This window comes from Euwallacea similis, chromosome 17 (assembly GCF_039881205.1).
Source record: "Euwallacea similis isolate ESF13 chromosome 17, ESF131.1, whole genome shotgun sequence".
Lineage (NCBI taxonomy): Eukaryota > Metazoa > Arthropoda > Insecta > Coleoptera > Curculionidae > Euwallacea > Euwallacea similis.
The window spans coordinates 505,556-518,745 of NC_089625.1; the positions used below are offsets into that span (position 1 = coordinate 505,556).

The following is a 13,190-nucleotide window of genomic DNA, read 5'->3' on the forward strand; positions in this document are numbered from 1 at the left end:
TCTTCTTTCTCGGTGTATTTCTGCTACAAACGTAAGTGTTCAAAGATTAATGTCACTCACTGTATCATATTTTAACAAGTATTATATAGGGTAACACATTGAAAACGAAACAGAGGCATTTTCAGAGATATAAAAATTTATTTTCGTATTACGTAAACTTTATATTCGAAAAGAACACATTATGAACGTATACTCGCTCCTTTCACATCAACTCCCTATCCGGGGTGAGTTAAACCCCTAAAATCTAACCCCTAATAAAAGAGAGGTTGAATAGTACCTTGTTTGAAAGGTCTTTCGATTCCGTTATAATGATCCCCAATTTGACTAACTTTGATTCAGCAGTTTTCGAGAAATTTGATCAAAAGGTGTATCGTCTGAGATGAATTAATAATGTGAAATTGACAACAACTGAGGTAAAAATGACATAAACAGGTAATCTTATAGTTTCCGAGATTCCAATAGATGTAAGATAAATCGAACCCACTGTAAAAAGTATCCCAGTTCTTACTTGTGCAAATGGCTGGAAAACGGTAAAAGATAAGGATCAACAGAAAACGGTCAGTGGCGTTCGGCAACCCATGGATTGTACCCCTTTACCACCTCCTATATTGGAGGTAGTCAAAGGGATTGTGGTCTCCAAAAAAGTACAACCTGGTACATGTTGACAACAATTTGTAAATTTTATTTCTGTAGATTCTAAACAAAAGTGAACGTTCAAAATCGCAATTGGATATCTAAAAAACTGGAGTAGATATGAAAAATTTTTTTTCTATTTCAGTGACGAAACGTTTTGCGAATACTGTTTATACCATGAGATCATTTAAATTTCATATCTAGACAGCTGTGAGATTTTACACAAGAGAAATAGAAGATAAAAAGTAAGTCGTAACTTGATCATATGCCACAAAATGACGTTAAAATTAACTTTTGATAAAGGAGCCGGGTGAGGTTATGTTGCTTTATTTAGTTTAATCGACATACGTTCTTTTCTTCAAAAAACCTCTCAGCTGACCAGATATGAAATTTAAATAATCTCTCTGTATAAACTAGTACTATTTTTAAACGAAAAATCACTAATTACAGTTCTTTAACAAAAAAAAACTATCACCTTGTACTTTTTCAGCTCACAAATATGTTCTGGTAAAGCCTACGCCTGGGAAAATGTTTGAAAAGTAACAAGCTAACACATATAAATATAAATATATCGTCGGATTACTGCCAGAACTAGCTAACTCCATTTTTTGTCGATTTTGACTTAAGTGCGCTATTAAACTACAAAACGCTCAAAAAATATATTGCCTAAACGAGCCAAGTTTAAACATTGTTAAAGGCGAGAATATCGATTGGTCAAAATAGCCTATTTTCATTTTCTCTCACTTTTAGTCAGCCAAAATCAGATATGTGCATTTGTGTTTTAAAACCTATTAATATTTTACCATTTCAAACTTTCCAATTCAGCCAAAACCAGACATGAGGCAGTTAAGTTGGTTTTGCTGTATGAAAGTAATATAGTAATAGTAAATATAAATATATATAGTATATGTAATATAGATATATGTATATATGTAATATAAATATAGTAAATATAAAATATTTTGATAAATTTTATCACAAAAAGAGAAGATATTTACGTTTCGTCGTTTACTAGGTATATTATATATTCTGATTATTTATTATAAATGATTCAAACCTAACTGGTTCAATATTATAATAAATTGAATCATTTATAATAAATAACAAATCATTTTAATAAATAAAAAGTGTAAATTGGCGCCTACTTCTTGTTTGCAAACGAGTCAAAAAAACACAACATAAAAACCATAACAAAACAAAATGTAGATAATAATAATGAAAAAATGTTGGAGTCACTTTTCAATGTATTTTGATACGGGTTGGTTGATACGTCTATTTGAGAGTGGTGTTTTCGTTTTGTTGAAAAAAGGTAGAATGGAGGTAGATAAATTTCAAATTGATGTTATAAATAAAGTTATATTAGAAACTAATAAAGAGGGAGCTAACTATGATAAACCAAGTACCTCAAATGACTGGCATGTTAATTTAAATGATTCTGATTGCTCGATAAAAGACAAATATTATGTGACGGATTCATACAGCTCTTCAGAAGAAGGTGAGATTTTTTTCCAGGTATTTTGAACATACATTTTTTTTCAAAATAAAAAAATGTGTATAATATAAGTTCTAAATTGTTATTTTTATTAAATTTGTTTAATTTTTGGATATTTTAGAGGAAAATGGTAATCTACATAAAAATTTACCGAAAGACGTAACATCTGGAAGCCGCTGAAAAAAATGTCATCCAAGTAGATGGAAAAGGAACATTAAAAACGTCCTAAAATTAAGGCTAAGGCTAAGGCTCCGAAATCAATTGATTGTTTTAAATGTCGCTTTAAATGTACAGACAAGTTCTCTCAAGATGCAAGAAATATGATATGTAATAGTTATTGGTCAGCCGATTTTAATCGGCGAAAGAATTTTGTCTTAAACAAAGTTGAGAGTAATACACCTGAACGAAGAAGACGCAATCCAGGAAGTAATAAAAAGCTTCGACGGGATTCTAAACGTTACTTTCTTGAATATAACAATGCTAGGATCAAAGTGTGTAGGGATTTTTTTATAAAAACCCTTTGTATATGCAAAGAAGTTGTTGAACATGCTTTTAAGTTCAAAGGTAAAGACGGTTTATTTGAAAGCAGTGACCAAAGTAAAAAAGAGCCCTACAATGAAACTAAAGATTCTCATGTAGAAATGGTAAAAAATCATATTGAAAGCTTTCTTGTGATGGAATCCCATTATAGTCGAAGTTCCACACAAAGAGCAAGTTGCAAGTTAACTATCGCAAAAATGCATTCATTGTATAAAGAAATTTGTGACAAAAAAAATCTAAAACTTGTGACTCTCATGACATACAGAAGAATATTTTGCAACAACTACAATTTGTCTTTTTTTGCTCCCAAAAAAGATCGATGCTAGACCTGTACACTATATGAAACAGCTGATTTAGAAAAAAAGAAACAACTGGAAGAAAATTACACAAATTACATTGTGAGAAAGAATGATAACTACAGAACCAAAAAGGGAGGAAAAGAAAGAGCTTTACGAGAAGGTAGCTTCACTTGCTGCTCTTTTGATCTTCAATGCGTGCTGCAGATTCCCAGTAGTGATGTTAGGCCGATGTATTATAGACGTAAAATCTGTACATACAATTTAACAGTGTATGAGTTAGCTACACCCAATGATGCATACTGCTTCTCATGACCTGAATTGAATAGGAAACGGGGAAGCTTAGAAATTGGTTCTTGTCTTTTGATATATCTAGAAAAACTTTCTCAAGTTGTAACGGAACTTTGTCTTTTCTCTGATGCATGCAGCGGACAGTAATCAGAATATTAGTGCTCTGTTTTTGTATTTCGTTCAAACAAATACCTCTTTAAGGCAACCAAATACGTGATAATCGCTGGGGGTGAAATCAGACGAATTTGGAGGACGTGGTTGACATTCAAACTTCAAATCTTGGACGACTACCGCCGTTGCACGGGTAGTATGTGGTCGCACATTATCGTGTTGCAAAAAGATGCCATTACTCAGAGATCCTCGCCTTTTAGCTCTGATAGCAGACTTGAGACGGTTCTTCAGAAGTTCTGAGTATGTAGCACTAATACTTCCATGAGGCATATTGTAGTCTTCTAAAATTTGCTCTTTAGCATCCTATAAAACAGGGTCAACCTTTCCCGCCGAGAGCTGCGTGCGAAATTTTTTTGGAATTGGTGAAGAAGTGTGACGTCATTCTTTACTTGCTCGTTAAGTTTCAGATTGATGATAGTGAATCCAGGAATCATCTCCAGTGACAATTTTTGTCAAAAAGACATCTCCTAATTTATCTATAATAAAGCAGAAATTCCTGGAGAATGGACATAGCTACATGGAGACAGATAGTGTGCATAACGCTATCGATAAAACAAAAAAAAATATTCTGATTTACACTATACATGATTGGCTATATATTTTTCGTATGAAAAGATCGTCCAGATCAAAGAAAAATTTGTATAGCGTAAAAGAGCTTAAATATAATGACTTTTGCAATTTAGAAGCGCTCTCAAAACTAATAATGAAAAATAAAACCAGAAGCACAAATGGAGAAAAAGTCAGTTGGCTAAAAATTAAATGTTTAAAGTATTTATAATCTAAACCAGGCATCATTTTATATACTCGTAGATACAATCACAGTTCCGATTATAAGGGGATTAACGTTTTTGGTAAAGGCCACCCTATTAATCTAATTAAGATCGAATTATTAAAAAATGCATATTCTAAATCTTGGCCAATCAATACTTAGAAGAAACAGGACTTGCTAAAGCTGTGCAAGTCGTGTGTGATTCCAGATCAGTTTCATCAGTATTATAAATTGTTACTAACTTCTAAGGAAGTAAAAGATTGCATCCCTGTGCCCGATATTGAGGATAGTGATGTGTCAAGTGATGTTGAAGATGATTGTTTTTCTACCTAAACAAGAAAAGTACAATAAAAATAATGTTTTCTTGGCAATAATTAACTTTTTTTTTATTTGGAAGTTTTCACAACGGATGTGACTTTTGTTATGTTATTTTACTTTGATATTTTTCAAATATAAAACGGTGATTAAGCTCAGGCGATTTTTCATTTCAATTCAAACCTTCAAACATCAATTTCTTAGAATTGCAAAATGTGAAGTTAGCTTGTTTTTATTAGATGATACAAGGTTTCAGGAATAATACTACACAGATATTTAAGGGCGGTTATAACTTCGATATACTATAAAAAGGGGGACACAAGTTAAATAACTAAAAGAGAAACTAAACCAACGGTCCTAAGTCTATAAAATTTAAAAAACTACTATAGCTCTTTTTTAAAGCCTGGCCCTGGCGGCGTTCCCGATAATATGTACTGAGTCATCATAATGATATCGGAAATGCGTTATTGCTGTTTCATATCACGAAAGATGTTGATAATCCAATAAATTTACCAGTAACTAGACGATATATTTTTGTTAACAATAATTTCACTGAAACTAATATCATTAATACCGATCCTATTTGTACAATCAAAAGTAATAAAAAAAGGATTTAGACAACATTTTTTAACTTGTGGAGATCATCCAATGTGGTTTAAAAGGGATAAGTACAAATGGATTAAATATTTATGGTAAAAGCTGGGTGTCATATAAGGTTTACCTGCTTAATTATAGATACACATTTAGTTATTATTAATCCATTACGTTTAATTCGGAATAGTTACGAAACCATACTGATAAATACAGTGAATCAGAAAAATATTCGGGCACCTATGCTTTTGAAAAGTATTTACTTATACGAGTAACTAACAAAGAATTAAAGGGTGTTCGTTTTTCATTTTAATATGATTGTGTATTCGTTTATTACTAACAAAACTGCAAAAATATGTAAATATTTTCTAATTAATGCAAAAAAATAGATTAAACTTTAATCCTGTATCGATTTTGGACATCAAAAAAATATTCGAACATTTGTTGATTCTTCAATATTCTAATATTTATTCCAATAAATAACTCAATTTGACAATTTGAAATCAGTGTTATCCGTCAATTTAAAGTTAGAACCGAAGAAAATGAGTCGAATTAAATATAAAATCAATACAGTCAAATTTACATAACTCGAACTTCTATATCTCGAATTTTTCAGTAACTTGAACTTAAGCGTGATCCCCTGCAGTTCCTATATATTTTACATGTATTTTACTCTCCATAAATCGAACTTCTATAACTCGAAAATCTCTTTAATTCGATCAAATTTGGTGGCACCAAAAATGAAAACATTTTCATAACTCGAACTTTCCGGAAATATCTGAAGCTTTCCGACGCTGAGAGTCCATTACCCCGTTTCGCATATTCTATTCAGGCTAATTTCTGGGATTCCCGTTCTTTAAATTCAACTAAAAGTTGCAATTATTGGTGTTGTGACTGCTGATATCATTCGTATTTTTTGTGTTAATTTATTAATAAAATGGAAAAAAGAAAGCTTAAAAGTCTCACCATAAAGCAGAAATTAAAAATAATAAAAAAGGCAAAAAGTGGCAATGAAAAAAGGACATCGTCGAACAATATAAAATACCAGCAAGTACTTTATCGACAATTCTAAAAAACAAAAACTCAATTCTCAAGTTTAGTGGGAATATCAATGTAGCGAGTAATTTTAAACGAAACAAACCGCGGAAACCAGTCAATACTGCAGTTTTCGAATGGTTTTCTACAACAAGACAACAAAATCTGCCAATATCAGGTCCGATTTTAAAACAAAAGGCACTCCAATTCTCAAGATCTTTTGGAGATGAAAGTTTCATTGCCAGTTCTGGATGGCTGGACAAATTTAAAAAGAGGATGATTATTACTCACTTTATTTTTCCCAATTGAAGAGCAGACTTGAATAAGGGACTAAGTGCCAAAAGTAGGAAAATGTATTATTTTCTTTAAAAAAGCGTTCAATGTCATGATTTATGTCCTCTATAAGGGGCTAAGTTCCAAACAAATATTTTGTTCCTATAGTTGGTTCCACATATCCCTTAGGCTTGGTCCACTCTACTGCTAAGCTTGCAATGTCGACATTGGCACAAATTCGAGTTGCGAAAGATAACCCAGGATTCGTGTTTACTAAGAAAACACACAGTGATATAGACCGTTGGGAAAAAATAAAAGTTCTATAGAAAAATATATCTAGAGGCCAAATCAAAAACGTCCAGATAGTTGGTCAAGAATCTACACCACAGCTTAATGCAGCTAAGAAGCAAAATTTACGTGCTACGATTCCATATCTTCATTTACCAGAGCACCAGGAGTTCTACCAAAAACTTACAGCATAGTTGGTAGCACTTATCTACCACGAAAAAGCTATTATATTAATACTTAGCCCGTTTCTATTTTTTTAAATTTTCGTTCATTTATATTAAAAACATTCTTAACATATCAGTTTTTTTCTTACTATGTATATAATTTAAACTTCCAAATAAAGAGTTTTGCCAAATTATAATGTTTTATTCATAAAATGGTTAAATTGATCATGTTTTGATTCTTCTGAACATTTTGCTTTTTGGCACTTAACTCCTTGTTCAAGTCTCCTCTTCAATTGTCAAAAATCTCATTTTAATTTTTTAGGTACAGTATTTCACAAAAAAAATCTTGTAGTGAAAGTGCGGCTGTGGATGAACAACAGCTACATTCTTGGACGAAGGGTATTTTATCAGAACTTTTGGAATCTTACGATGAAAATTACATTTTCAACACTGATGAAACTGGTTTATTCTTCAAATTTCTACCAGAGAAACATTCGCTCTCAAACATGAAAAGTGCCATGATGGCAAGCTAAACAAAAAAAGAGTAATCTGTTTACTAGCAACAAACGTGAGTGGCACTGAGAAATTGAAAGTTCTTCTTATTGGAAAAAGTGCTAAGTCACGATGTTTCAAATGTGGTTGTTTATTGAATACAAAAATAACAAACAATCATAGATGACCAAAGAATTTTTTTTAAACTGGCTTCTTAAATTGGATGGAACATTTTCCACACAAAAAAGAAAGGTTTTACTTTTTATCGATAATTGACTGCTCATCCAAAAATACAAAATAAATTAAAAGTTATTAAACTGATTTTTTTCACTCAGAATATGACCTCTCGGTTACAACCTCTCGATCAGAGAATTATAAATTCATTGAAATGTCATTACAAACGTAGAATGTTGGCACAAATCTTGGACAGTTATAAACATTCTAAAGAAATACCCAAATTCAATCTTTATGATTGTATTAAAATTGTGGCTGTGGCATGGAATAGTGACGTGACTGAAGAAACTATCCGAAACTTTCAAAAAGACAGGATTTGATAAAAATATTTTTTATAACTCAGAAAATTCCATAGGCCAAACTGCAAGAACAGTTAAAAAAGCAAACTTTAAAAGAAGAAAAAGCGACAACTCTAGAAGAACTAGGAGGAAAATTTGCAGAATTTTCAACCATTCCCAATATAAGCGATATAAATTTAGAAGACTTTTTAAGTGTCGATGAAGATCTTGCAACTAGCGGTCACATGACTGATGATCAGATCATTAAGGATGTTCAAGAAGCAGAAAAACAAGCTGCTTCGGATAATGATAACAGCAATAATGAGGAAACTGTTTTTGACAAAACCTTCTAATCATAAAATACGAAATACTTTCGATGTTTTGAATCGTTTTCTTTTAATGGATGGAAACACTACAGATTCTATCTTTAACTCATTAAAAACGTCTGAAAAATTTTATAAAAAAAAAATCTGTAAATACTCATCAAAACCTAATAATGGATTATTTTAAAGCATAAATTTAATAAATTAAAAATTTTGCAATTAAAAATAAACTGTTTTTTATTTTTTTTCTGCAACTTGAAGTCTCTATAACTCGAACTAATTTTAGGGACTCTTGAATATTCGAATTATGGAAGATCGAGTGTACTAGTTTGGATTTAAGACGATTAATGATATTCAAGTATGAAAAGAAGTTTTCCTATGGCAAAATCGCTGAAAAACTAAATTTAGCGAAAAGTACAGTTAGTGACATCATCCAACGTTTTAAGAATGAAGATCGTATTTCTCCCCTAAAACAAACCAGACGTCCACATGCCTTAAACGAACAAGAAGAAAGGTTTATTATGAACCAAGTCAAGAAAAATCACAAAATTAGCGCACCTAAACTGCAGGTAAACCTAGAACAACAAACGGGTAAAAAAGTATATGCTGAAACTATTCGATGCTGCATACGCAGAAATCAATATAATGGAAGGGTAGCTAAAAAAAAGCTCATGGTAGCAAAAGGTATCATGGACAAAACAACGTATAATACTTAAACACTTTAAAAACTAATTTATTAAAAAGTGCAAGTGACGTGGACATAAGGAGGACTTTTAAGTTTTATCAGGATAATGATCCAAAGCACACTGTTAAAATAGTGTTATACTGTAGGTAGTACAAATGTCAAAAGTCATTAAAATTCCTACCCAAATCCCAGATCTTAATTCCATTGAAAACGTATGGCATTATTTAGACATAAAAATATGACAACATGATATTTCAAACAAAAATGAATTCAAACGAATTTTACTTGAAAAGTAGAAAATATTAATATTAGTTTTATAAAAAATCTCATATCATCCATGCCTAGACGTTTCCAATGTGTGATAGATCAGAAAAGAGATCATACTAATTAAAAAATAAGTATTAGTTACTTTTTTGATGTGATAAATTGCTTTAAGACTGAATGTCCGAATATTTTTGTGATATCCAAAATATATAGTTTGTTGTATTCTTGTTGCTAAATATTCTGAACTGTTGAAATAATTTGTTAATACTTTTATGTTTTTATTAATAATATATCATTATAAAGATTACTATAAAAAAATTTCATTATCTATTGTTTCTTAATATGGTATAGACACATATACACTATGCTTATACATAAGTGTCTCAATATTTTTCTGATCCACTGCAATTATCGTTTACTATCTTACGATAGCAGCACTCGATGTATAGCAATTTATAATCATTTTTTATTGTTTTCAAAGCGGTAAATCATAAAAATTTGGCTTTGACATTGACTTAAATTTAATAATTGTTTTTCATTATTTATTGTAGGTGTCAAACTTCAATTAAAAAAAAAAAATGCAAAACACAATTTTGCCCACTGTTACACCCAACAAAATTAAGTTTTAAAATTTAGCAAATTGATAATGTAAATTTACCTGAAAATATTAATTTATTCTGAATGTTAAACAAAAGCTAAAAAGAGAAAAATTCCAATATTTGTTGTCAACTATTTATAATTATTATTATATGTGTTATTAAATTTTTTATTAACAAAATATTTCAAATTATTTATTGAGAAAATCGTTATTTTTTGGATATTTCCCCACAATCTGAAATTTTCTAATTTTAAAACACACATTTATTGGCATAAAAATTTGCAAGTTTCCCTAATTTCTTCGTGTCTCTTACAGTTTTTGATATCTGAATAATAAGCCGAAATTAATTCCAATTTGAATAGTCCTATATATGTAGATATGTACATAAACCCTTTCATATTTTGGCAAATTAAACTATTATTAATCATTTTTTATATTTAAATTTTTTTAAAGTTAATTCGTTAATAGATTTTGCTTACTTTCGGGTAAACAACTATCAACAAAAAGCAATATACTACCAAAACTAAACATAAATGGGTATAAAGATACTTTAATAAAACTGGAAGCAAAGATCCAAATATCAACAAATTAGGATTCTTAGTTACAAGATTTACCAATTATAAATCCCAACAAAAAATAGTCCAAATTTTTCTAAGTTGCAGGGCCTATAGAAAGTAATGACGTCAGCGTTTAACATTACTCTTCTACCACATCAGTTCTTATTAATATGTATACGTAGTCAATGTAGTTTGAAGCTTATAGTAGCTATTAGAAGACCATCCTTTTTCTAAATAAACTGGCAAAAATAATAGCTCTGCTATACAGGGTGATTCACGTAACTGTTTCATTAGAAACTTTTGTACTTGTAACTAATCTAAATTTTTCATATTTAGGGGTTAAGCTAATATAGATACACTCTACTTTTTAAAAATATTTTGAAGGTCATATCACTTCCGGTTATACCGGAAGTCGAGGTCAACTTCCTTATTTCAAATGGAACACCCAGTGTATTTTTGCATTTTTGGAATCTAGTGATTAAGCTGATTAAATTCTTATTAGGTACTCCTATACCTAAACCTAACCATTTTAAAGATATATTGGTTTAAAAGAAAAATCTATCTAAAACACCATTTCTATAAAATTTAAAATTCTCAGCTGTGATTTCATTGTCTTCGTTATTTATGATGGGACTAGAAAAAACTTTTTAGTTTTAACTTTTCCATGTCCTAAAAAATTTGATTCCAATATCCTAAATTTGTTCTTTGTGATTTTCGGAAGATGCGGATATCTTTCGTTGAATGTACGGCTAGTTCTCTCCAAAACTTTCTTACACTCTCCATGAATAAAGAATAAATTAAAAATATCATTATTTGAATAAGTATTATTAAAGTTCATGATTCTAAACTGCCGAGCGAACTTATTAAATTGACAATTACATTAACGCATGTTACAGGAAGCAGCCATGTTCTTTTCAAAGCCAACTAAGATACTTAGAATTATTAGTGTACAATATTAAAAAATCGCAAATTAGAGCAAAAGCGTTCATTTTAGGTATAGGGATGCTTAATAATAATAGATTCAGTAGAAGTTTCTAATGAAACAGTTACGTGAATCACCCTGTATACACTGTTCAAAACAATTAGCGAATATTTTTAATTTTCCTGATTAATCTGTGACGTAACAGAAATTTATTGTATAAATATACTAAATATGTAAAATTAATGGTAATGAACCAAAAACATAGTTTATAACGTTTAATGTAATGTGGATAAGTTTAAGTAAGTTTATTGTTGAACCACCACATAATGAATGAATAAATGAACTGAAAAATTGTTTTTAAAAACAATATTTTAATTAAAAAATATGGAAATCTTATGTTAATAATTCGTACAATCTCACTGGACTGCTAGAATGACCCGATATCTTGATCATATTGATTCTGTCAAATTTGCAAGGAGTTCTTGAGAAATCTGGTTCCATTCTCCACGAGGAGCAATTTGATGTTTACGAATTGTTCGTGGTGGCAAAGTTTTCATCATGATTCGTCTTCGTAGAGCGTGCCATGCACGCTTAATTGAATAGCATTAGAAGAACTTACTAACCAGTTTTTTCTTTCTATTCCTCTATCATGTAAAAAATTAGTCACTATCTTTACTCTATGGGGAGAAAATGATGAAAATGAATATTTCCCCTATTATTGCTACGTAAGGAACAACAATAGGTTCAAGAATATCATTTAAATGCCTTTGAGCGGTTAGAGCACCATTCTCAATAAAATGGAGGTCGATATGATCACCCGTGCTTATACAAGCTCATACCATTATTTCACCTCCCTCATATTGAGAAACTTCTCATATAAATTGTGGACAATTTCTTTTACCGGATTCACGCCAAAGCAAAACACGTTGATTATCTGACTGTAAAGTAAATCTGCATTCATCACTAAATAACAATCGAACCCAGTCATTTTCGCCCCAATTCATATGTTCATTTGCCCATATTCGTCTCACCCTTTATGGGCTGAGATTAATAGTATGCAAACTATAGCCCTCGTACCATATAATCCAATATTGTGAAGGCGATTTTTTATCGTTTGTGTTGAAATTGGCTTTCCAATAGCAGCAGCAAATTCACTTCGGAGCTGCGTTGCATTTAACAATCGATTTTTTCGCTCAAATTGTGAAAGATAAGTCATCTTTGTACGATGTGAACGATGGTCTGCGTTAGCCTTGCCTCTGGTAATTATTTTCAATTTGAAGGAAGAGATTTCAAAATTGTGAAATGAAGCTTTGGCTTGCCTCAAACGCTTTAACAACTGTTCGCTGGGTGCGCTCAGCTTCAAGCTGTTCAATGAGACGCCAAGTCTTATATTCCAGTAAATCATGATGGTGTTCCGTTTTTTGAAGCTTTTGTGTTATATACGTTTAGCACTTCAACGTAAACAAAATTTTAACTGCAAACCGAAGACCTGCAATGCGGATTTATATATCCTCTAGGCACAAATCTGCTTAAACTCGAACAAATAAGGTTTATGACAAAAAATTGAATGTTTTTATTAGGGAATATCACCATTTAATGTATAAAATATCTTGAAATGTTTATTGAATAATACGGAAAGTTTTTAGGGTTCAATTTTTAAATATCCTTTAATTGTTTTGACGAGTGTAGAATTTCTTAAAAATCCTGGAACAGTTGACTATTTCAGAAACGACTTCAATAAAAATTGCCAAATTTTCGACGAAGGGATTATTTTTGTAATGGCCAATTCAGTGATAATAACGGCAATGTTGTGAAGTCTATGGTTGGGGGTAACTTTAAACTTTACAACTTCGCATTTATCACCATTGATTCGTGCATCACAAATAACCCCTTTAGCAAATTCGGAATTTTTTACTGAAGCTATCCTTGAAATATGTATGTATAACTTTTCTCTCAAAGAAAATTTTACGAGAAGTTCT

General features: G+C 30.8%; 1 protein-coding gene across 1 annotated transcript; it reads left to right on the plus strand.

Annotated features, from left to right (window-relative positions):
• The first annotated feature begins 6,035 nt into the window (after positions 1-6,035).
• LOC136414504 (tigger transposable element-derived protein 4-like) lies at positions 6,036-6,442 on the plus strand. Its single transcript, XM_066398553.1, has 2 exons — positions 6,036-6,145; positions 6,199-6,442. Exons 1-2 carry the CDS (start codon positions 6,036-6,038, stop codon positions 6,440-6,442), a joined length of 354 nt encoding a protein of 117 aa, XP_066254650.1.
• The last annotated feature ends 6,748 nt before the right edge of the window (positions 6,443-13,190 follow it).

What these genes read in the sequence shown, in the direction of transcription:
- LOC136414504 (XM_066398553.1), top strand. Translation starts at nt 6,036, where the DNA reads ATGGAAAAAAGAAAGCTTAAAAGTCTCACCATAAAGCAGAAATTAAAA. An exon ending in TCGAACAATATAAAATACCA is followed by an intron (nt 6,146 to 6,198) that starts GCAAGTACTTTA and finishes TCTCAAGTTTAG; the next exon opens with TGGGAATATCAATGTAGCGA.